The sequence below is a fragment of the Triticum urartu genome, chromosome 6A, assembly GCF_056163025.1.
Source record: "Triticum urartu cultivar PI428250 chromosome 6A, HENAU_Tu73, whole genome shotgun sequence".
NCBI classification, from domain to species: Eukaryota; Viridiplantae; Streptophyta; class Magnoliopsida; order Poales; family Poaceae; genus Triticum; species Triticum urartu.
Genome location: NC_141878.1, coordinates 21,525,103 through 21,549,057, shown reverse-complemented (window position 1 = coordinate 21,549,057; position 23,955 = coordinate 21,525,103). Strand labels below are relative to the sequence as shown.

The following is a 23,955-nucleotide window of genomic DNA, read 5'->3' as shown; positions in this document are numbered from 1 at the left end:
AAGTCGCGCCGCTCCTCCCTCGCTGCGCCGCCTTCCCCGCATGCCGCCACACCACTTCCCCCACTCCCGGACTCATGGCCTCCCCCGGTTCCTCCGGCACCACCCGCAGCGGCCGTACCAACCTGTTTGAAGGTCCTGACCCTGTCGTCATCCGCGATCTCAACATCCTTGCTTGGGTTCCCGCCGTCCTCGATCATGTCACCTCCACCAAATATGCCTAGAGGATGTACTTCTCCCTTGTGTTCCATGAGTACAACCTTCGGGGTCACATTGATGGCTCCGTGGACTCTCGCTTCATGGAGGACGACGAGGAGTGGACGTCCATCGATGCCAACCTCATCCGTTGGTTCTACCCCACCATCTCGAAGGATCTCTTCCACATGGTGGTCTCCGCCGAAGATGATGCTCACGCCGTTTGGAACAAGCTCAACGGCCTCTTCATCGACAACGCGCTCCAATGCAAGGTCTTCTTGCACGGAGAGTTTTTTTGGTGCCAGCAGCTCGACTCGTCTGTTGATGATTATTGCATGCGCCTCAAGAAGGTCGTTGACGAGCTCGGTGACCTCGATGAGAATGTCTCCGACGACCTTCTTCTCAGTACACTCATCGCCGACCTAAACGACGACTTCAGGAACGCCGCCTCCAACATCCCCCGCCTCATCACCAACCCGATGTTCCCCAAGATCGTCGCATACCTGAAGCTGGAGGAGAGGAGGATGCGGATGTCGCGTACACGGGCCACCCACACGGCCCGCACCATTGGTACATGAGGCGACGCGCCGCCCACCGCTCCGGCACCTCCGCCGCGGCCTGCACCGGGGCCCTTCCAGGCGCCGCCACCGCCCGGGTTTCCCTACTCGCAGCAGCAGCTAGCCCCATCACCGCCCCCCGCCGAGCACCGTGGTGGCCGCCGCAGCCGAGGCGGCCGCAAGCAACAACAGCAACCATCGGCCGCCCAAGGCGGGGTGCCACATCACTAGCAGCAGCAGCTCCCGCCGGCCCCCTGGCAGGCCGACCAGAACCCCTGGGCGGGGGTCGTTCACGCGTAATTCATGCTCGTACCGCGTGCCCCCGTCCACGGCTTCTTCGGCGCCCACCCGGCCTCTCATCACGCGCTCCACGCGGCCCCGCAGCCGTACGCGCCCGCACTACCCTACGGCCCATCCGCGGCCTATGGGCTTCCTCCAGCTAGCGGGTACCCACCGCCCCTCGTGGCGCCGCCTCCACAGCCACTGTCGTCGGCCACGGCCCTCCCGCCAGTGCCTTGGGACCCCGCGCTACTAGTGGCCCTCCACACCGCCCCCACACCGCAGCAGTACAATGGCGGTGGCGACTGGTACATGGACACCGGAGCCACGACTCACATGGCCGCCAACCCCGGTAACCTTCTTACCACTCACCCTGTTCACACCGCTCCTCGCATTACTGTGGGGGACGGTTCCTGCATACCCATTACTCATGTCGGTCATGCTGCTTTTCCTTCTAACTCCATGCCATCATATCTGTCTAATGTACTTGTCTCTCCTAACATCATTAAAAACCTTGTTTCTGTTCGTTCTCTTACACGTGAAAATCCTGTCACCGTTGAATTTGACATGCTTGGCTTTTCTGTTAAGGATGCCTGTACTCGGATGATGCTCCACCGATGTGACAACCCCGACGAGCTCTACCCGGTCCACTCATCTATCTCCTCTGTCGCTGCACCCATGGCGCTTTTCGCTTGAGTGGACCTTTGGCATGCTCATCTCGGTCATCCCAACACCGCCACCCTTCGCCATATTCTTCAGAGTTTTTCATTCACATGTAATAAGATCGACGATCACACTTATCATGCTTGTCGTCTCGGTAAACATGTTCATCTTCCTTTTAGCACTTCCTCGCATGTTGCATCATACCCGTTTGAGTTAATTCATAGTGATGTTTGGACCTCTCCTGTTGCAAGTAACACGAGCTATCTTTACTATCTTGTCATACTTGATGATTTTTCACACTATCTATGGACCTTCCCGTTGCGGCGAAAGTCGGATGCTATTGGCACTCTCACCGCTTTCTACTCCTATGTATCCACACAGTTTGAACATCCCATCCATGCGTTGCAAACAGACAACGAGGAATTTGATAATGTTGTGACCCGCAACCTTCTCGCCACACATGACACGATATTTCGTCTCACTTGCGTGTACACTTCGCAACAGAATGGCCTCGCTGAGCGCGTGCTTCGCACTCTTAATGACTGCGTCTGCACCCTCCTTTTCACGCCAACGTGCCATAACACGTCTCCGTCGTATCTACTTTTCCAAACACTTTTGCCCTTGTTTTGGACTCTAACTTGCATGATTTGAATGGAACTAACCCGGACTGACGCTGTTTTCAACAGAATTACCATGGTGTTATTTATGTGTAGAAACAAACGTTCTCGGAATGACCTGAAACTTCACGGAGCAACTTTTCAGAAAATATGAAAAATACCTGCAAAAGATGAAGGTCAGGGGCCCACCACCTGTCCACAAGGGTGGGGGCACGCCCCCTACCTCGTGGGCCCCCTGTTGCCTCTCTGACTCCAACTCCAACTCCATATATTGTGTTTCGGGGAGAAAAAAATCGGAGAGAAGAAATCATCGCGTTTTACGATACGAAGCCGCCGCCAAGCCCTATAACCTCTCGGGAGGGCTGATCTGGAGTCCGTTCGGGGCTCTAGAGAGGGGAATCCGTCGCCATCGTCATCATCAACCATCCCCCATCACCAGTTTCATGATGCTCACCGCCGTGCGTGAGTAATTCCATCGTAGGCTTGCTGGACGGTGATGGGTTGGATGAGATCTATCATGTAATCGATTTAGTTTTGTTAGGGTTTGATCCCTAGTATCCACTATGTTCTGGGATTGATGTTGCTATGACTTTGCTATGCTTAATGCTTGTCACTAGGGCTCGTCATCATCAATATATGAGTGTTCTCGATCCTATCGTGCAAGTCTATAGTCACCTATTATGTGTTATGACCCATTAACCCCGAAGTGACAATAATCGGGATACTTACCGGTGATGACCATAGTTTGAGGAGTTCATGTATTCACTATGTGTTAATGCTTGGTTCCTGTACTCTATAAAAAGGAGGCCTGAATATCCCTTAGTTTCCGTAAGGACCCCACTGCCACGGGAGGGTAGGACAAAAGATGTCATGCAAGTTCTTTTCCATAAGCACGTATGACTATACTAGGAATACATGCCTACATTATATCAATGAACTGGAGCTAGTTCTGTGTCGCCCTAGGTTATGACTGTTACATGATGAACCGCATCCGGCATAATTCTCCATCACCGCTCCATTGCCTACGAGCTTTCCATATATTGTTCTTCGCTTATTTACTTTTCCGTTGCTATTGCTATCATCACTACAAAATACCAAAAACATTACTTTTACTACTGTTACCTTTTGCTACCGTTATCACAACTATCATATTACCTTGCTACTAAACACTTTGCTGCAGATATTAAGTTTCTAGGTGTGGTTGAATTGACAACTCAGCTGCTAATACTTGAGAATATTCTTTAGTTCCCCTTGTGTTGAATCAATAAATTTGGGTTGAATACTCTACCCTCGAAAACTGTTGTGATCCCCTATACTTGTGGGTTATCAAGACTATTTTCTGGCGCCGTTGCCCGGGAGCACAGCTCTATTCTTTGAGTCACTTGGGATATATATCTAGGTTTCCATTATGAAGAACTTGAGAGATCCAAAAACCAAGATTTATCGCTCAATTATGAGGGGAGGTAAGGAACTGTCATCTAGCTCTGCACTTTATTCACCTTCTATTTTGAGTAAGCTTGCGACACCTACACCTTCTTCTACTATTCGTGCTGATATGTCGCATGTTATTGATGATGCCGCTTCTGCTATGCATGATACTTATGATGAAACTACTTCTATGCTTGATACTACTGTGCCACTTGGTAAATTTCTTGATGAACAACTTGCTAGAGCTAGAGAAATTGAAAATATTGAATCTGATGATACTGATGAAAGTGATGATGAAGAATCACTTGTTATTCCTAAGGGTTATGTTTTTGATCAAGAAGCTTCTTTAGCTATTTTAGCTTGCAAAAATAGGAATGAACTCAAAAGTTTATTAGCTAAATGGAGTAAGCAATCTCTAAATGCTAGAATGAAACCTGACCCTGCTTTTGCTACTTCACCTATCTTTGTTACTGATAAGGATTATGAATTCTCTGTTGATCCTGATATAATTACTTTGGTTGAATCTGACCCTTTTCATGGTTATGAATCTGAAACTATTGTGGCACATCTTACTAAACTGAATGATATGGCCACCCTGTTCACTAAAGATGAGAGAACTCGTTACTTTTACATCCTTAAAATATTTCCGTTCTCATTAAAGGGTGATGCCAAGATATGGTTTAATTCTCTTGATCCTGGTTGTGTGCGTTGTCCCCAGGATATGATTTATTACTTCTCTGCTAAATATTTCCACCAGTAGAAAAAGGGTCAAACGTGAAGCACATTAGTGCCGGTTTGTATTTGAGCCGGTACTAATGGTACCATTAGTGCCGGTTCTAACGGATTTGCATTAATGCCGGTTCCTGCTGAACCTTTAGTACCGGTTCGTGGCAAGAACCGGTACTAAAGGGGTGGTGGCAGGCTGGCGTCAGGCCGGGGCCCCATGATCACCTTTGTCTAACCTTTAGTACCAGTTCGTGCCATGAACCGGTACTAAAGGGGTCTGACCTATAGTACCGGTTGGAGACACAAACCGGCACTATAGGGCAATTTTCAAACTTGAAAAAATCATAACTAAATCATCCTAATTCAGAAAAATACATATAATATATCAAAATTTGCAGAACAAAAAGATTGATCCGCTGAAACCGCTGAAACAACGAGTTTTCCGTTTCGACAATTTTTTAAAATCACAAAATTCCAAAGGGAAAATAGAGTTTTTGGGCGTTTTAGACGTTTTTTGGACGTTTTTAGCGTTTAGTGCTAGGGTTTAGATTTCAGCGTTTAGGGTTAGGTTTTATGGTCTAAACCCTTAGTTTTTACTGTTTAGCATAGAGTTTCCGACGTTTTAAGTCCCGGGTTTAGGGTTTAGGACAATTTTTGAAATGAAAAATTGTAAAAGGAAAAAAAGATATGCTCTAATTTATGTTTTTTTGAATTTTGGTTAAATCTTGTCAAACCGGTCAAACAACTGATTCAAGAAATATAGAGTGTTACTAAATAATTACGCAATAATATTAGTGTTACTAAATAAATAAGTATCTCAGGTTTTTTGAATTTTGTTCAAATCTGGTCAAACTATGGTCAAACTATGGTCAAACTACTTATTCCAGAAATATTAGTGTTACTACATAATTATTCAAGAATATTGGTGTTACTAAATAATTATTTCAATTTTTTGAATTTTGTTCAAATCTGGTCAAACTATGGTCAAACTGTGGTCAAACTATGGTCAAACTTATTGAAGAAATATTAGCGTTAGTAAATAATTACTGTTTTTTTAGAATAATAGTTTCAAACTCAAACGGTGAAATGTGTGACTTCATGCTCAAGCTAAACTCCTGAGGGTTAATAGGATTGACATCTTACTATTGTCAGGAAAACAACAAGTGCAGACTCGGAAATGAAGGAGAATAGAACCTGAAAGTTAAGCGTGCTCGGGCTGGAGTAGTGAGAGGGATGGGTGACCGGTCGGGAAGTTAGATGATTTGGAATGAGTGATCCACACTTGAGCAGTTAAGAGAGGTGATTAGAGACTAAATCATCAAATAATTCAAAAAAATTAAAAATAAAAAAAAATCAAAATTTTTTCCAAAATTTTCAAAAAAAAAACCTTTAGTACCGGTTGGTAACACCAACCGTTACTTAAGGTCCCCCGTACCAGGGCGCGAGCTCACGCCACGTGGTGGCACTTTAGCGCCGGTTCGTGCCGAACCGGTACTAAGGGGGGGGCCTTTAGTGTCGAAACTTTAGTGCCGGTTCCATAACCGGCACTAAAGGCCCTTACAAACCGGTACTAATGGTCCGTTTTTTACTAGTGTTCCCTACTCCTAAGAAACAAGCTGCTTTAAGGGATATATATAATTTTTTGCAAATTGAAGAAGAGAGTCTCCCACAAGCTTGGGGGAGGCTTCTCCAATTACTTAATGCTTTGCCTGATCATCCTCTTAAGAAAAATGAAATACTTGATATCTTTTATAATGGACTAACCGATGCCTCCAGAGATTACCTGGATAGTTGTGCTGGTTCTGTTTTCAGGGAAAGAACACCGGATGAAGCTGAAATTCTATTGAATAATATGTTGACAAATGAAAATAATTGGACACCTCCGGAGCCAATTCCTGAGCCTATTCCTAAACCAACTCCGAAGAAGAGGGGTATTCTATTTCTCAGTCCTGAAGATATGCAAGAGGCAAAGAAATCTATGAAAGAAAAAGGTATTAAAGCTGAAGATGTTAAGAATTTACCTCCTATTGAAGAAATACATGGTTTTAATTTACCGCCTATTGAAGAAACATTGATCCAAATCCTTCTCCTATTGAAGAAACTCATGGTCTTGATAACCCGACACAGGTAGTAAAGGTAAATTCTGTCTATAGATATGATAAAGCTGAAATCCCAATTACTAAATTTGCTAGCCCATGCTTAGATGAGTTTGATAAATTTATGGCTAAGCAAGAAGACTTTAATGCTTATTTTGGTAGGCAATTGAAATACAATTCGAATATGCTTGAACACTTGGGTGATTATATGGCTAATGTCAAAGGTGAACTTAAACTTATTAGTAAACATGCTTCCATGGTTACCACTCAAGTAGAACAAGTACTTAAATCTCAAAATGATTTGCTCAATGAATTGAATAGTAATGATAATCATAATGTTGTTAGAGTTATGACTAGAGGTGGTAAAATGACTCAGGAACCTTTGTATCCTGAAGGCCATCCTAAGAGAATTGAGCAAGATTCTCAAAGAAATAATATAGATGTACCTAGTTCTTTTAAAAAGAAGAAAAAGAAAAATGATAGGACTTTGCATGCTTCTAGTGAACCTATCACTGAATCACCTGAGAATCCAAATGATATTTCTATTTCTGATGCTGAAACACAATCTGGTAATGAACCTGAAACTAGTCATAATGTTAACAATAATGTTCACGATGATGCTCAACCTAGTAATGATAATGATATAGAAATTGAACCTGCTGTTCATCTTGATAACCCACAATCAAAGAATCAATGTTATGATAAGAAAGACATTGTTGCTAGGAAACATGGTAAAGAAAGAGAACCTTGGGTTCAGAAACTCATGCCTTTTCCTCTCAAACCATCTAAGAAAAAGGATGATGAGGATTTTGAGCGCTTTGCTGAAATGATTAGACCTATCTTTTTTCATATGCGATTGACTCATATGCTTAAAACCAATCCTTATGCTAAGTACATGAAATATATTATTACAAATAAAAGAAAGATACTGGAAGCTGAAATTTCCACCATGCTTGCTAATTATACTTTTAAGGGTGGAATACCAAAGAAACTTGGAGATCCCGGTGTACCAACTATACCATGCTCCATTAAAAGAAATTAAGTTAAAACAACTTTATGTGATCTTGGAGCCGGTGTTAGTGTTATGCCTCTCTCTTTATATCGTAGACTTGATTTGAATAAGTTGACACCTACTGAAATATCTTTGCAAATGGCTGATAAATCAACTGCTATACCTGTCGGTATTTGTGAGGATGTGCGTGTTGTAGTTGCAAACGTTACTATTTTAACGGACTTTGTTATTCTTGATATTCCCGAGGACGATAGTATGTCTATTATTCTTGGAAGACCCTTTTTGACTACTGCAGGGGCTGTTATTGATTGCACTAAAGGCAATGTCACTTTTCATGTTAATGGTAATGAGCATACGGTACACTTTCCGAGGAAACAACCTCAAGTTCATAGTATCAACTCTATTGGAAAAATTCCATCGATTATATTTGGAGGTTTTGAATTTCCTCTTCCTACTGTCAAGAAGAAATATGATATTCTTATTATTGGGGATGTGCATATCCCCGTTGAGGTAACATAGTGTTATTCAAAATTTCTCCGGTTCCATGTTATTCGTAATGAGTTCGTTAACAAGACTTGATCAACCTTGTTAGTGGATTCCTTTTGATGACCATGAGATGGATGAAACTAGAAGGCACAACCTTTTGTACCCCACTTTTACTTTCTGTTATTTATACTAAATAAAATAAAAACAAATATTTTTCTGTCTGTTATCTGATTATCCGTGCAATATAAAAATACCTCGAAAATAAAAGTTCCACAAATGCCCTGAAATTTAAATATGATTTTCTAGAGTATTTGAGAATATTTGGCATTGAGAACACAGTAGGGGGGTCAACCACCTGCCCACGAGGGTGGAGGGCGCGCCCTACCCCCTGGGGGCGCCCCCTTCCTCGTGGGCCCATGGTGGCCCTCCTCCGCTTATCCTTTCACCCATACACTCCTTCCTCCCCCAAACACGCATATCCAGCTCAAGCACGAGTTCTAGCTCACTTTGCTGCCATTTTCGATCTCCTTGCTCAAAGCACCTCTCACAAAAATGCTTGGGGAGATTGTTCCTTGGTATGTGACTCCTCCATTGGTCCAATTAGTTTTTGTTCTAGTGCTTTATTCATTGCAAATTTTTGCTGCTTAGGTGACCCTGTTCTTGAGCTTGCATGTCGATATGGTCAAAAATAGTTTTGATGCATGATATAGGCTCTAGACACTTGTAGGAGTAGATGCTATCAATATTATTGAGTTTGGTTTACTTTTATTTTGAAGTTACTAAAAATTTTCAGAATTTTTCAGAGGAAGAAATATGCTTAGGAAAATGTTTCAAGGTGGTTCTTCAAGGAAGCAAGGACCCAGGCTTGCAATGCGTGATGCTGATGACGAGCCACCAAGAGACGCTCTGGTGCGTCCTTGTGAATGGCCTTCTGAGAACTTTATGGATCGAGCGGGAATTAAGGAAGAATTCAACGCATATTTGCGTAACGCTGATCTTGTGAGCTTCGAGGAAGAGAAGTGCAGCCAGTATCACAACCTCACCAGTACCTTTGTGAGGAGGTTTGAATTTTCAACTTCACAGAATTCTCCAACTGTCCTGTTTGATCTTTACGATAATTCTTACACTATGGACTTAGAGGATTTTACCACTGTTTGCAAACTTCCACAATGGGGTAGTATAAGGGATCCTCGCAAATCTGAATTTAGAGATTTTCTTGCTAGTATAACTGTGGGAGAATCTAGAGATATAACACAAGCCACCATAGGGAGCATTCACTTTCCTGCTATACATTATTTTGCTCTCTTCATAGGTAGATGCATTAATGGTAAAGATGAGGCATGTCACATGTGTGTCCCTAACCTCAGTGTTCTTCGGAGTGCTATGTTAGGAGACAAATCTTATAATTTGGGAGCCATTGTTGCACGTAGGTTGCATCTTAATAGATTTAATGGAGATTTCTTTGGTGGAATTTATGCAACCTACATAAATAATTTTCTTAGTATAGCCATACGCGAAGATGATATTGAATTACCTCCTGCTTACCTAGACTTTAATGCTATGGTTCACCACCAGTTTGTCGAGAGGAATGAATCACCTCTCCAGTATCGACTAATCTTTGACAGACGCCGTGCTGTCCATATTACTCTCCCTGCTCCTGCCTTCTTTGATCATCAGGCAAAAGGAAGATATACTATTACTAGAGAGGTGGCAGATGAGTACGAGAGGAGAGCGGAGGCCGCTCGTCGCCACGCTGAAGCTCAGCAGGCGATAGCCGCTGCATCGCAGTACGACCCCAGCTACTATTATGGATATCCGCCAGGCCAGCCGTGGCCATAGACCAACTTAGGCCAAAATCCTAAGCTTGGGGGAGTACGTATTTCCCATCGACCTTACATTTATGTTCACACACTCATAGCTAGATGTCGGTGCTCATACTTTTTCATTGTATCATCCATGCTAGTTTATTTTCCTTTTTATGCTTTCTTCTTGTGTGTTTAATTAACCTTAAGAAAAAACCAAAAAAATAGTTGTAACTTTTAGTTAGTTTAATTTCCATGCTAGTAATTAAAAAGAAAGCCCAAAAAGATTTCCTGTTCTTCTTTTGCTTGTTGGGAGCTTTCCCGCGTAAATAGTTTTATTTCTTTTCTTTCCTTTGGGGGTCGATAGGAGAAGACCATAATTAAATTGTTGAAGTGGCTCTTATATGCATTATTGTTGATCTGACAAAAGAGCCCATATTGCCTTGTCTTCTCCTATTTATTAAATGCCTGCAGATTCCAGCTTAGTCCAATGCACGTGCACTATTATTATTATTCACATCATTCGATCGTGCAAGTGAAAGGCAATTATGATGATATATGATGGACTGGCTGAGATGAGAAAAGCTGGTATGAACTCAACCTCTTTTGTTTTTGTAAATATGATTAGTTCATCGTTCCTGATTCAGCCTATTATGAATAAACATGTTTGCAATGATAACTAGAGATCATAGTTTCTTGTGCCATGCTTGATTAGCTATGAGTTATAATGGTTTACCTTGCGTGCCAACATGCTATTGAGATAGTTTATGATGTGGTATGATAGGGTGGTATCCTCCTCTGAATGATTTAAGTGACTTGACTTGGCGCAGCATGTAGTTGAAACAAAATCAACATAGCCTTTGGGATATTTATGTTCATGGTGGATTATATCCTACTCATGCTTGCATTCAGTGTTGATTAATTTTAATGCATGTTCATGACTGTTGTCGCTCCACTGGTAGAAAAAGGGCCTGTTGTCCCAGTTCGTAAGGGCCTATAGTCCCGGTTCCTGAACCGGGACTAAAGGGTCGGTACTAATGCCCTAACCCTTTAGTCCCGGTTCAAACAAGAACCGGGACTAAAGGCCCTCCACGTGGCCGGTCCAGCTTTAGTCCCGGTTGGTAACACCAACCGGTACTAAAGGAAATTTTCTGATTTTATTTTGAATTTTTTTTGAAATTTTTTATTTTCAAATTTCTGAATTCTTTTAACCTCTAATCTCTAATCTCCCCTCATCACTGCTCAATTTAATCTCTAATCACCCCTCATCATTCCAAATCATCTAACTTCCCGGACAGTCACCCATCCTCCCACTCCCCCTGCCTGAGCACGCTTAACTTCCGGGTTCTATTCTCCCTCGTTTCCAAGTCTGCACTCGTTGTTTTCCTGACAATAGTAAGATGTCAATCCTATTAACCCTCAGGAGTTTAGCTTGAGCATGAGGTCACACATTTCACTGTTTGAGTTTGAAACTATTGTTCTAAAAAACAATAATTTTTTAGTAACACTAATATTTCTTGAATAAGTAGTTTGACCATTGTTTGACCACAGTTTGACCATAGTTTGACCAGATTTGAGCAAAATTCAAAAAAACTGGAATAATTATTTAATAACACTAATATTCTTGAATAATTATTTAGTAACACTAATACTTCTTGAATAAGTAGTTTGACCATAGTTTGACCAGATTTAATGAAAATTAAAAAAACTGAAATTTGAGCATAACTTTTTTTCCTTTTGGAATTTGAGGATTCTACAAATTTGCAAACAGGCCGTAGGCGGTCTCCACGGATGTAACTTTTCGAGTAGATGATTTTTCATACAAAAAACTTTTTAATCCGAGTTCGTATGCAAAAGTTATGCCCATTTTACAAATTCCAGAGAGATTTTGTAAATAAAGTCGAAATTCATATTTGTAAATTTTCCCAACAACTAGACCACATATCACATGGGAAACTTATTTTATTTTATTTTTTTGACATTTCCATCATTTTCTTTTGTTTTTTCTAAAACTGAAAAGGCGGTCCACGGGGGGGTGGGGGGGTGGGGGGGAGAGTTTGAAAATGGGACCTTTAGTACCGGTTCGTGCCATGAACTGGTACTAATGCCTCAAAGCCCATTAGTCCCGGTTGGTGGCACCAACCGGTACTAAAGGTCTAACCTTTAGTACCGATTGGTGCCACCAACCGGGACTAATGGGCATCGCACCCTTTAGTCCCGGTTCGTGGCACGAACCGGGACTAAAGGGCCCAGGTGAACTGGGACTAAGGCCTTAGCCGCACGAACCGGGATAAATGCACCCATTGGTCCCGTTTCCGGGCTGAACCGGGACAAATGGGCTTACCCGGCCTGGACCAAAGCCCCCTTTTCTACTAGTGCTCTCTAGCTAGTCGCTTCCCAGTCTTTTGCTAGCCTTCACCTGTACTAAGCGGGAATACTGCTTGTGCATGCAATCCCTTAAACCCCAAAGTTATTCCACATGAGTCCACTATACCTACCTATATACGGTATCTACCTGCCGTTCCAAGTAAATTTTTATGTGCCAAACTCTAAACCTTCAAATCAATATCCTGTTTTGTATGCTCGAATAGCTCATGTATCAACTAGGGCTGTCTGTATCTTCCATGTTAGGCGGGTTATTCTCAAGAGGAGTGGACTCCGCTCCTCACTCATGAGATAAATGGCTGGTCATCGGGATGCCCATTCCCATGCTTTATGCAAACTAAATCAAAATAATTGCAAACAAAACTCCCCCTGGGACTCTTGTTAGTTGGAGGCACTCGTTGTTTCGAGCAAGCCATGGATTGATGCTTGTTGGTGGAAGGGGGAGTATAAACTTAACCATTCTGTTTGGGAACCGCCTATAATGTGTGTAGCATGGAAGATATTGCCATCTCTTGGTTGTTATGTTGACAATGAAAGTATACCGCTCAAAATATTATTCACCTCTATTTCAAAACCGAGCTCTGGCACCATCTACAAATCCCTGCTTCCCTCTGCGAAGGGCCTATCTATTTACTTTTATGTTGAGTCATCCTCCTCTAATTAAAAAGCACCAGTTGGAGAGCACCGCTGTCATTTGCATTCATTACTGTTAGTTTACATTGAGTATGACTTGACTGGATCTTTTTTACCATGAATTACAATGTCTAGTCAGTCCTTGGTCTTTAAAGGTGCTCTGCATTTATGTTTTGCGGTCTCAGAAAGGGCTAGCGAGATACCATCTTGTTATATCATATTATGATTGTTTTGAGAAAGTGTTGTCATCCAAGATTTTTTATTATGGCTCGCTAGTTGATTATGCTATTGATATGAGTAAACTTGAGACCTATGCATTATTACGAATGTGGTTAGTTATAATCCTTGCTGAAAACTTGAATGCTGGCTTTACATACTTACAACAACAAGAGCAAACAGAGTTTGTAAAAGTTTTTCTTTATCACTTTCAGTTTGTCAACTGAATTGCTTGAGGACAAGCAAAGGTTTAAGCTTGGGGGAGTTGATACGTCTCCGTCGTATCTACATTTCCAAACACTTTTGCCCTTGTTTTGGACTCTAACTTGCATGATTTGAATGGAACTAACCGGGACTGATGCTGTTTTCAGCAGAATTACCTTGGTGTTATTTATGTGCAGAAACAAACATTCTCGGAATGACCTGAGACTTCACGGAGCAAATTTTCAGAAAATATGAAAAATACATGCAAAAGATGAAGGCCAGGGGGCCCACCACCTGTCCACGAGGCTGGGGGGCACGCCCCCTACCTCGTGGGCCCCCTGTTGCCTCTCCGACTCCAACTCCAACTCCATATATTGTGTTTCGAGGAGAAAAAAACCATCGCGTTTTACGATACGGAGCCACCGCCAAGCCCTAAAACCTCTCGGGAGGGCTGATCCGGAGTCCGTTCGGGGCTCCGGAGAGGGGAATCCATCGCCATCGTCATCATCAACCATCCTCCATCACCAATTTCATGATGCTCACCGCTGTGCGTGAGTAATTCCACCGCAGGCTTGCTGGACGGTGATGGGTTGGATGTGATCTATCATGTAATCGAGTTAGTTTTGTTAGGGTTTGATCCCTAGTATCCACTATGTTCTAAGATTGATGTTGCTATGACTTTGCTATGCTTAATGCTTGTCACTAGGGCCCGAGTGCCATGATTTCAGATCTGAACCTATTATGTTTTCATCAATATATGAGTGTTCTTGATCCTATCTTGCAAGTCTATAGTCACCTATTATGTGTTATGATCCGTTAACCCCGATGTGAGAATAATTGGGATACTTACCGGTGATGACCGTAGTTTGAGGAGTTCATGTATTCACTATGTGTTAATGCTTTGTTCCCGTACTCTATTAAAAGGAGGCCTTAATATCCCTTTGTTTCCGTAAGGACCCCGCTTCCACGGGAGGGTAGGACAAAAGATGTCATGCAAGTTCTTTTCCGTAAGCACGTATGACTATATTCGGAATACATGCCTACATTATATCAATGAACTTAAGCTAGTTCTGTGTCACCCTAGGTTATGACTATTACATGATGAACGGCATCCGGCATAATTCTCCATCACCGATCCATTGCCTACGAGCTTTCCATATATTGTTCTTCGCTTATTTACTTTTTCGTTGCTATTGCTATCATTACTACAAAATACCAAAAACATTACTTTTACTACTGTTACCTCTTGCTACCGTTATCACTACTATCATATTACCTTGCTACTAAACACTTTGCTGCAGATATTAAGTTTCCAGGTGTGATTGAATTGACAACTCAGCTGCTAATACTTGAGAATATTCTTTGGCTCCCCTTGTGTCGAATCAACAAATTTGGGTTGAATACTCTACCCTCGAAAACTGTTGCGATCCCCTATACTTGTGGGTTATCATGCCACCACATTTTTGGCCCGACGCGCTTGCCACCGCTTCACTACTCATCAACATTCGTCCTTGTCGCACTTGCGAGAATTTTGCACCTCATCACCTTATGTTCAGCACACCACCTTCCTATGCTAAGATCCGCATCTTCGGTTGCCTGTGCTACCCTAGCATCGCTTCCACTACTCCGCATAAGCTCGCACCTAGGTCCTTGGCCTGCATCTTTATCGGCTATCCTCCCAACACCAAAGGCTACCGCTGCTATGATTTGATCTCACATCTGGTGATCACTTCCCGACACGTTTACTTTGACGAGATGGTTTTTCCGTTTCAGCAGGTACCTTCGGATGTTGCGGCTTTACCTGCTCCCCGTGACGGCCGCCCCCGTGCTTCTCTTGGGACGCCTCCCAGTTTTGAGGGTGCCCCCCGCACCATGGGTCGAGTTATTCCCCGTTTGGCTGCCTCAGGGGCAGCACCCTCTACGGCGCCCGTCATGCCGTCAGCATCCCCGGCGGTCGCGCCGGCGTCGGCCTCTTGCTGCTTCCATCCCTGAGTCGTCCCCTCTCCCATCGTCAGCTCGAGCGCCCCTCCGGGATCCTCATTGGTTCGCTGCGATGCAGGAAGAGTTCAACGCTCTCCAGCGGAACCGCACCTGGCAGCTTGTCCCTCGGCCGCATCTTGCCAACATCATCACGGGCAAGTGGGTCTTTCGGCACAAGACTCGTCGGGATGGCACTCTCGAGCGTTACAAAGCTTGTTGGGTGGTTTGGGGCTTTCAGCAACGTGTGGGTGTGGACTTCACCAACACTTTTGCCCCGGTTGTTAAACTGGGCACGATCCGCACCGTGCTTCAGCTAGCCATCTCCCGAGCTTGGCTTGTGCATCAGTTGGACGTTCCCAATGCCTTCTTGCAGGGCCACCTCACTGAGCAGGTGTTCTGTGAGCAGCCCACCGGCTTCGTCGACACCGCGCATCCAGACCATGTGTGCTTACTCTCCCGTTCCCTTTACGGGTTAAAGCAGGCGCCTCGGGCCTGGTACTAGCGCATCGCTGCATTCCTGCAGACACTCGGATTTACATCGACTCGCTCTGATGTGTCCCTCTTCATGTACCATCATGGAGTTAACACGGCCTACTTACTGTTATATGTCGACGACATCATCCTGGCGGCATCCACTGTCGAGCTCTTTCAGCGGCTCACTACTCGACTTCGCGATGAGTTTGCCCTCAAGGACCTGGGGCCCCTGCACTACTTCCTTGGCATTGAGGTGGTTTGACGACCAGATGGGTTCTTCATGCACCAGCAGCAATATGCTCATGAGCTTCTTGATCGGGCCGACATGCTTAACTGCAAGCCCGCTCCCACGCCCGTCGACACCAAGGCCAAGGTTTCTGCTCTGGAGGGTTCTCTCGCATCCGATGCGACCTTCTATCGCTCAACTGTGGGTGCTCTGTAATTCCTGACCCTGACGCGTCCCGACTTGCAGTATCCTGTTCAGCAGGTCTGTCTCATGCATGCTCCGCGTGACTCTCACTGGACCCTGGTGAAGCGTATCCTCCGTTACATACGTGGCACCCCGTCCATGGGACTTACGCTGACGGCCTCCGCTTCCACCGACCTCGTCGCCTACTCTGATGCGGACTGGGCTGGCTGCCCGGACACACGACGCTCCACCTCAGGGTACTGTGTCTACCTTGGGCCGTGTCTGATCTCTTGTTCCTCCAAGGGACAGTCCACCGTCTCCCGCTCGAGTGCCGAGGCAGAGTAGCGGGCAGTGGCTAACGCCGTTGCTGAATGCTCTTGGCTTCGTCAGCTGCTCCAGGAGTTGCTTTGTGATGTTCACAAGGCCACGCTCATCTACTGCGACAACGTCTCCACCGTGTACCTCTCCGCTAACCCGGTCCACCATCGTCGAATGAAGCATATTGAGATTGACATACACTTTGTTTGTGAGCAGGTGGCTCTTGGGCGCATCCGGGTCCTCCACGTCCCGACGGCGCAACAGTTTGCCAATGTCATGACAAAAAGACTGCCTACTTTTGTTTTTGAAGAGTTCAGGTCCAGTCTTTGCGTCTCCGGCAACGCTTCGACTGCGCGGGGGGGGGGGGGGGGGGGGGGGTTGAACATATGGTTTGTGCATGTATATTATATACCTCGGCCCACCTCCTAGTCTTTGCATAGTGTGGCCCACTTTGTACTCCATATATACGTGCGCTATGCACCGATCAATACATCGAGTAGCATTGCCAAAACTCTCGTCTGAACAACGGAGTCAGGGATGTCCCGTGCGCAGCTCGCCATGGCGATGATCAGCAGATACACACTTAGTTTTTTTTGCGGGGTGAAAAGGGGTTTCATTACTCAAGATGGAGAGATATCCTCCAAACAAAGTTGAGGTACATTAGCAGGGCCCGATCGAAGCCAAACTGATGTCCTAGCTTCTACACGACCAAATGAGGCTAGTCTATGACCGACAACATTTTGATGCCTGCTTACATGAGTAATGGAACACTCCCTTTCGCCAAGAAGCTCGTTAACTTCCTTGATTATCATCGTGTTCTGCGATCTGTCCTCCGTATGCGCACGGATGGATTCAACAGCAGTGAGACAATCCATCTCCACATCGACTGGAAGCTGGGACCACTGCACAGCAAAACGAAGGCCCTCCAAACAAGCTAGAAGTTCAGCCTGAAGTGGACTCGCACAGTTTTGTAGACTCCTGCAGGCCGAGAAGATGATCTCCCCCTTGCTATCACGTAGCACCATGCCTGCTCCCGCCTCACCCGATTCCTGACAAAAAGACGCATCCACATTAAGCTTTACTCTCTCTGAGTCCGGCGGCTGCCACCGAGGCCTTGGGTTGGGATCAATCCCAGCATGCGATGACATCTTCTGTGGTCCTCCCCACAGTGGCATCTTGCCTTTAACAAGATCATCGTTTGGACAATGCTTGATGGCCAGAATGGATCCCTCGTAGGTGAGAAGGAAGCGCGTCGAGGCATCGGTCGGAGGATGTTTTTTTGTCATGGACGATCTCGTTCCTGACGTGCCAGACACGTCAAAGAACCATAAGCATCCGCATCCGATCATCCTCATTCATGTCAGCCAACACGTCGAAGATCCATTCCTTCCTTGTTGGCCGGACAGCTGAAGGGTTTGGCAGCCTCCAGAAGTTACACATATTACACCATAGCTCCACGGCCCGGGGGCATCTACAGAACACATGGTATGTGTCCTCCCGCTCTATACCACAGAGTGGGCAAACATCTGTGATTTCCAAGTTCCTCGCCTTTTTGTTAGCCCATGTTGCTAGAGAGTTGGATGCCAGCTTCCACGTGAAAATACGCACCTTCGGTGGAGCCAGGAACTTCCAGTTGAATGCCCAAGCAGCTCGCCGCCCGTCCGGGGCCCTGCTAGCAGCTACCGAGGATGGTAGGAGTCGCTCTTCTAAGCCCATGCGATAAGAACTCTTGACAGAGAAGGAGCCATTCCACTCGGCCGCCCATGCGATGCAGTCTTCTTGCTGTGGGGAGGCCTTAATCTTGAGGATTTCCATGACATCTAGGTGCATAAAATGTTGGTTCAACAGCGCCACCTTCCAGTTGCCATATTCATCCATAAGCTGACTCACACGCCGCAGCCGGCACCGGCCCTGGACAGAGATCGGTCCACGAGCCAATGGGTGAGGGATCCACTCATCTCTCCAAATACGTACCGAAGTCCCATCACCAATATGCCAAATTAGGCCTTTCTTGAGGAGCTCCAATCCATGCACAATGGATTGCCACGTCGTTGAAGCATTGCCCGTGAAGACGGTGTCTTCCAGTCGTCCTTCTGGGTAGTACCTTGCCTTAAGCACCTGCGCGCACAAAACTGTTGGGATTATAGATAAGGCGCCAAGCTTGCTTTGCGAGCAAAGCTTGGTTGAATAAGCGGAAGTCGCGAAAGCCGAGCCCTCCTTTCTCCTTTGGGTTGATGATGCTATCCCAAGCTCTCCAATGTGTCTTCCTCTTTCCTTGATTCGATCCCCACCAGTAGTTCCTGACCATCCTGGTAAGATCATCGCAGACACTCCGGGGCAGGCGGAACACCCCCATGAGATAGGTAGGCAAGGACTGAGCGACTGCTTTAATCAAAATTTCTTTACCTCCCCGCGATGCACAGTCCCCCCAAGCCAGAATCCTTTTCGTGAGTTGCTCCTGGAGACTTTGGAAATTAACGGCCTTTAGACATGCGACCAGTCGGGGTTGGGAACCCCAGATATCGTTCCTCAAAATTCAGGTTCTGAACCTCTAAATCTTTTGCTACTGAAGTCTGCTCAGCCGGTCGACACCTCTGTCCAAAGAGAATAGAACATTTCTCAGGGTTGATGAATTGTCCAGTGCATCTCTCGTATGTAGCAAGGACATCCCGGACTGCCGTTTCCTCAGCTGCCGTCGCACGGAAGAAAAGGAGTGTGTCGTCCGCAAAGAGCAAATGTGAGATGACCGGCGCCCTCGGGCATACCCGCAAGGGGGTGATCAAGCCCTGTTGCACTTTACGTTTAAGTAGTGCGTCAAGCCCATCCGCCACAAACAAAAAGAGGAAAGGTGAGAGCGGGTCTCCCTGCCATAGCCCACGCGATGGAACGAACAAATCTGAGTTGGCTCCATCCACTTTGACAGAGTATGTCACCGAGGTTACGCAAAGCATAATCCATTGCACCCACCGGTGATCAAAGCCAAGTTGTTGCATCATCCGCCTTAGGAATTCCCAATCCACTCTATCATATGCCTTGGAAAGGTCGAGTTTATATGCACAAGCAGTCCTTTCCGGATCCTTCTCTTGCTTAATAGAATGAATGCACTCAAAAGCGATGAACGCATTATCTTTTATGAGCCTGCCTGGTATGAAGGCACTCTGTTCCGGTGCTATGATATCATCCAATAGCGGTCGTAGCCGGTTCACAAGACATTTAGAAATAATCTTGTAAGTGATGTTGCAAAGGCTAATAGGTCGAAAGTCAGCAAGCCTCTTTGGATCCTTCACCTTAGGTATCAAGACTATAGACGTCGCGTTTACACCTTCCGGCATGATACCTGTATCAAAAAATAACTTCACCGCCGAGATTATCTCCTCCTTAAGTGTACCCCAATGCCGCTGAAAAAATCTTGCCGGAAAACCGTTCGGGCCTGGGGCCTTGAGAGGGCCTATCTGGAATAACGCATCACTAATCTCTTTGTCAGAGAACGGGGCACACAGCTTTACATTCATGTCCTCTGTCACTTTTGGTTGAAAGAGTTGGATGATCTCCTCCGGGTCAATGGCAGGGTCGGGCCATGAACATATATATGTTGGAAGTAATCCTTGGCCATCCTCTCCATAGTCCGTTGCTCCTGTTGCCATACCCCTTGTGCATCCGTGAACCCTTTAATTCTATTCTTTCTAGCTCTCCGAACTGCCTTCATGTGAAAGAACTTCGTGTTTCTATCCCCCTCTTTCAGCCACGCTACCCTTGAATGTTGGAGCCATAGCATTTCCTCGCGGTATAGCAGCTCATTCATAGCATCCATCTCTTTTCGTATTTCTGCACGGTCTGCATTCATATTCATCAACTCCTCAAGGCGTGATCTGGATTTTTCTAGTTCTCTTGTGACATTGCCAAATTTCTGGCTGCTCCAGGTATGCAACTTGCCCATCAGTTTACCAAGTGCTAAGCGAACATCTCTAAGATTTCTCTTGCCGACCATCAGTTTACCAGATACACACTCAGTTTCAGTAATAAGCTCTTCTTCATCGCCGACCACGCTCCTATGGCCATGCCTATGCTTTGTTTGGTTGCTCCTCCCCCTTCCAGTATCCACATATATATATATATATATATATATATATATATATATATATATATATATATATAGCCAAGACAGCCTTGACTATTCTTTTGCAGAAAAAAAGGCCGTCAACATTAGCTTTCTCAAATCACAAGTAGTTGTAGCCAAATTTAATTTCCTATAAGATATCTCTGTCTTATAGCATTACTAGTAGAACCCTCAAACCCTCGAACCCTCACTACATTTTAAGGGTCCAAAAATGATCTTTTTGTGCACTTTTACGGGTTGAAAAACAGGGGCCAAGATTAGAACCCTCAAACCCAACCCTTATAACAGAATATTCCCCATGAACAACGTTGTCGTTGCGCGCGGGAGGTCGACGGGGCGGCCGCCGGCAACGGGGGCGACTAGCAGCGGCGGTCGCGGGCGTAGGCGCGGGAGTTGGGAGGATTTTCCCCTCCCGCGCGAGTATAACCGCTAAATGAGGGTTGTGGTAGGTTTTGCTCCCCAACCCTTACTTTTGAGAATTGGGAGAGGGTTTAAGGGTTGGACCTTTAAAAAAATTTGAGGATTTAAGAGTTAAGAGGTTTTAGTCTACGGCTTTTTTCGACGAAAACTGTAAAAAAGCAGTTATTTTTAGGGATTTGAGGGTTTGAGGGCTCTACTACTAAAGCTCTTACGTACATCATTTCTCCAGGATATATGTGCATGTCCCGTTTCGTGTTTCTTCTAGGCTGCAAAGACGTGCACGACGTTTGGCATGGTCAAACTTTGTATGATGTATCCCAAGCATTCATCTTAAAGCTACTAGATATATGTTTGTCGGATTGTCCGGGTAGCATCTATCTATATATCCATCTATCTATATATCTATCTATCTATCTATCTATCCTTTATGCAGAGGCCTTGTGTTACTCATCATGTTTTGTATCTGATTGATGCTACATTTTAAGTTAATAAAAGTGCCCTTTATCGAAAAAAATCTATCTATCTATTTGATTATTATAACATACTAAAACAAAAATACATGGTCGCACAGAGATATCACATTAAGTCACACCATCCATACTAACCTAATCGTTGAATCTAAAATTTGTGGCTAGATTTTCATGTAGAATTATTAGTCGTGTAACCATGTGAGTGTAATCACGCTCATGATTTATATTGATCTACTGTATATACCAAAAGCAAAATACATAATATCATTGAGGTACCAAGTTAAGGCTCAGTTCTTTTCTGGCTTATGGAGGCCTTATGGTGGAAAGTAAGCTCAAGCAAAAAAGAACTCGTTTTTTTGTGTTTGGCTTAATTTCCAGCGGCTGCCGGTCCGTTCACGTTTGGGAGAAGCCAGCGTCGGGCAGCTTCCCCAGCGCAGCCCATTAAAAATCGAACAGGTATATCTCTATGCCCTCAGCATTGCCAGTTATTACAAGAGAAATGCCACCCGCAAAAAATATAACCCCTGCCCAGGCATCGCTCATCTATCCCGACGCATCGTTGCTTCGCGCGTCTGCTAGGTTTCGCCGCCGCCGCCTTGTGTGTACAGCCCCCGCCGCCTCTTGTCCAGCTAGCCACCGCTGCCCTCGCCCTTCCCGACGTCATGCAGGGAGGTTAGGCAACGTTGCTACCCTGCTCCAACGTCGGCATCGTCGGCCTTCACCCGTCCATCTGCTGCTCCCTGCTGCACATCCTGCACATCCGATCTTCATACCAGTCCGATCTTGACGCCCAGCTCTAGTCAAGTCGTCCCTGTCCAAGCTCTTGCCAAGGTAAGCACCTTCTATCCTTTTATCTTTATCCTAGGTACTACTTTCCAGATCGGATGTGATGCAAGGTCTGGAGCATGTCATGTGTACGATCTGTGCTACATTAGAGTGAAAACAAATACTTCTGATTATACACTGATTGCTATGTACGTATAAATGTATGCCCAAAAATACTTTCTCGTGTATGAATTTTGTTTTGTGGCAGTAAGCTTATTTTGATAAATTAGACAGTGGGATTTTGTTACTGCTATGGGGTATGTGCTGTTTGATTAATTGAAACATTCATTTTATGATAGATGGATAAAGGTAAATCTGGGAAAGCAAATTGGGATCCTGTTGCCCATAAAAATTTCCTTGACATTTGTGTTGAAGAAGTGAATGCAAATAACCGTTCCGATGGACATTTGAGCCCAATTGTATATGAAAATATGATAAGAAAGTTCAAGAATAGGTGCAATTTACTTGAAAAAGAGTACAATTGTTGGAAGACGTTAAACCAAAAGGCATCTGGCATCGGAATAGATCCTGTTACTAAGAGCATTGCGGCTACCGATGAATGGTGGGCAAATGAGATACAGGTATTGATGAATTCATATTACTTTTATTTGTTATTTTTCCCTCTAATTTGTTAATTAATGTATTAGTGTGATAATTTTGCAGAGAAATGAGATTGCAGCCAAGTTTCGATATGCTCCATTAGTGGATGAGCAAAGAATGAGTTTAATATTTGATGACCACAGTGTGACAAATGCGTGTGCGAGGGTTGCAATTCCCTCGTCTCAAGTTGATGCCTCTCAAATTAACATTGAAGAGGATAATGAGGACGACTCAGGATGTGAGTTAGATGTTACCCAAGTTGCAGCCAACAAAGTTTTATCTAAAGGTCGAAAGAAGAGATCATGTCCTTTTTCACCTAGTCCCAAGATGGTCCAAAAGCAGCAAAAGATAGTGATGATAAATTAGTATTTAACCGCATGGTTGACCTTTGGGAGAGGAGGGAGATTAGCCGCAATTTGGCGACGTCTCAAATGAATGTTGATCATGCGAGAGATGAGATCAAAGAGATGACGACCATAGAGGTCAGCCTGGAAGTGATGTGTATTTCTATGCTCTACAGCTGTTTACGAAGAAGGAACATCGTGATGTATTCAGTTCCCTCAAGGATGAGACTGCTAGTGTGAGGCTTGAATGGATCAAGAGGACATGGGATATCTTTATGAAAAAAGATTAGAACCTATGTGATGTTATTTGCTTTGAATAAAATTACTTGCTATCGACTTGTAGTGTCGTGAACCTAAGTTTTTTTGGAACCTCTTGTTTGCACTCAGATTGTAATGTTGGGAGATCAGATTATTTCCTATCTATTTGTACGCATTATTGATCTTTCTCTAGTAGTTTTTAATGCCATGTATCGTGTGTGATGCCTCAAATTATTTGTTTTCTTGTGGACCAAATTATAATGCATGTATATTGTGTTGTTTATATGACAGATGGATATCTCTGTTGAGGATGAAGATGGAGAACTTGGTTTTTGCATTCTTGCAATGGCACATTATCTTCAAAACAAACAGAGGGTGCCGTATGCACCTAGAAGAGCACCGATGATGACAGGGTTGCAGTGGGTTCAAGAGAAAGAGATGGAT

At 44.7% G+C, this 23,955-nt stretch overlaps 1 protein-coding gene and 1 pseudogene across 2 annotated transcripts; both read left to right on the top strand.

Moving 5' to 3' along the window:
* Nucleotides 1-224: 224 nt before the first annotated feature.
* On the top strand, nt 225-770 carry LOC147963386 (uncharacterized). Its single transcript, XM_087529559.1, has one exon. The coding sequence runs from the start codon at nt 225-227 to the stop codon at nt 768-770; it is 546 nt and encodes a 181-aa protein (XP_087385685.1).
* Nucleotides 771-22,608: 21,838 nt separating this feature from the next.
* LOC147963385 (L10-interacting MYB domain-containing protein-like) lies at nt 22,609-23,600 on the top strand (annotated as a pseudogene). Its single transcript, XR_015609210.1, has 2 exons — nt 22,609-22,890; nt 22,973-23,600. The product of XR_015609210.1 is annotated as a L10-interacting MYB domain-containing protein-like (transcript).
* The last annotated feature ends 355 nt before the right edge of the window (nt 23,601-23,955 follow it).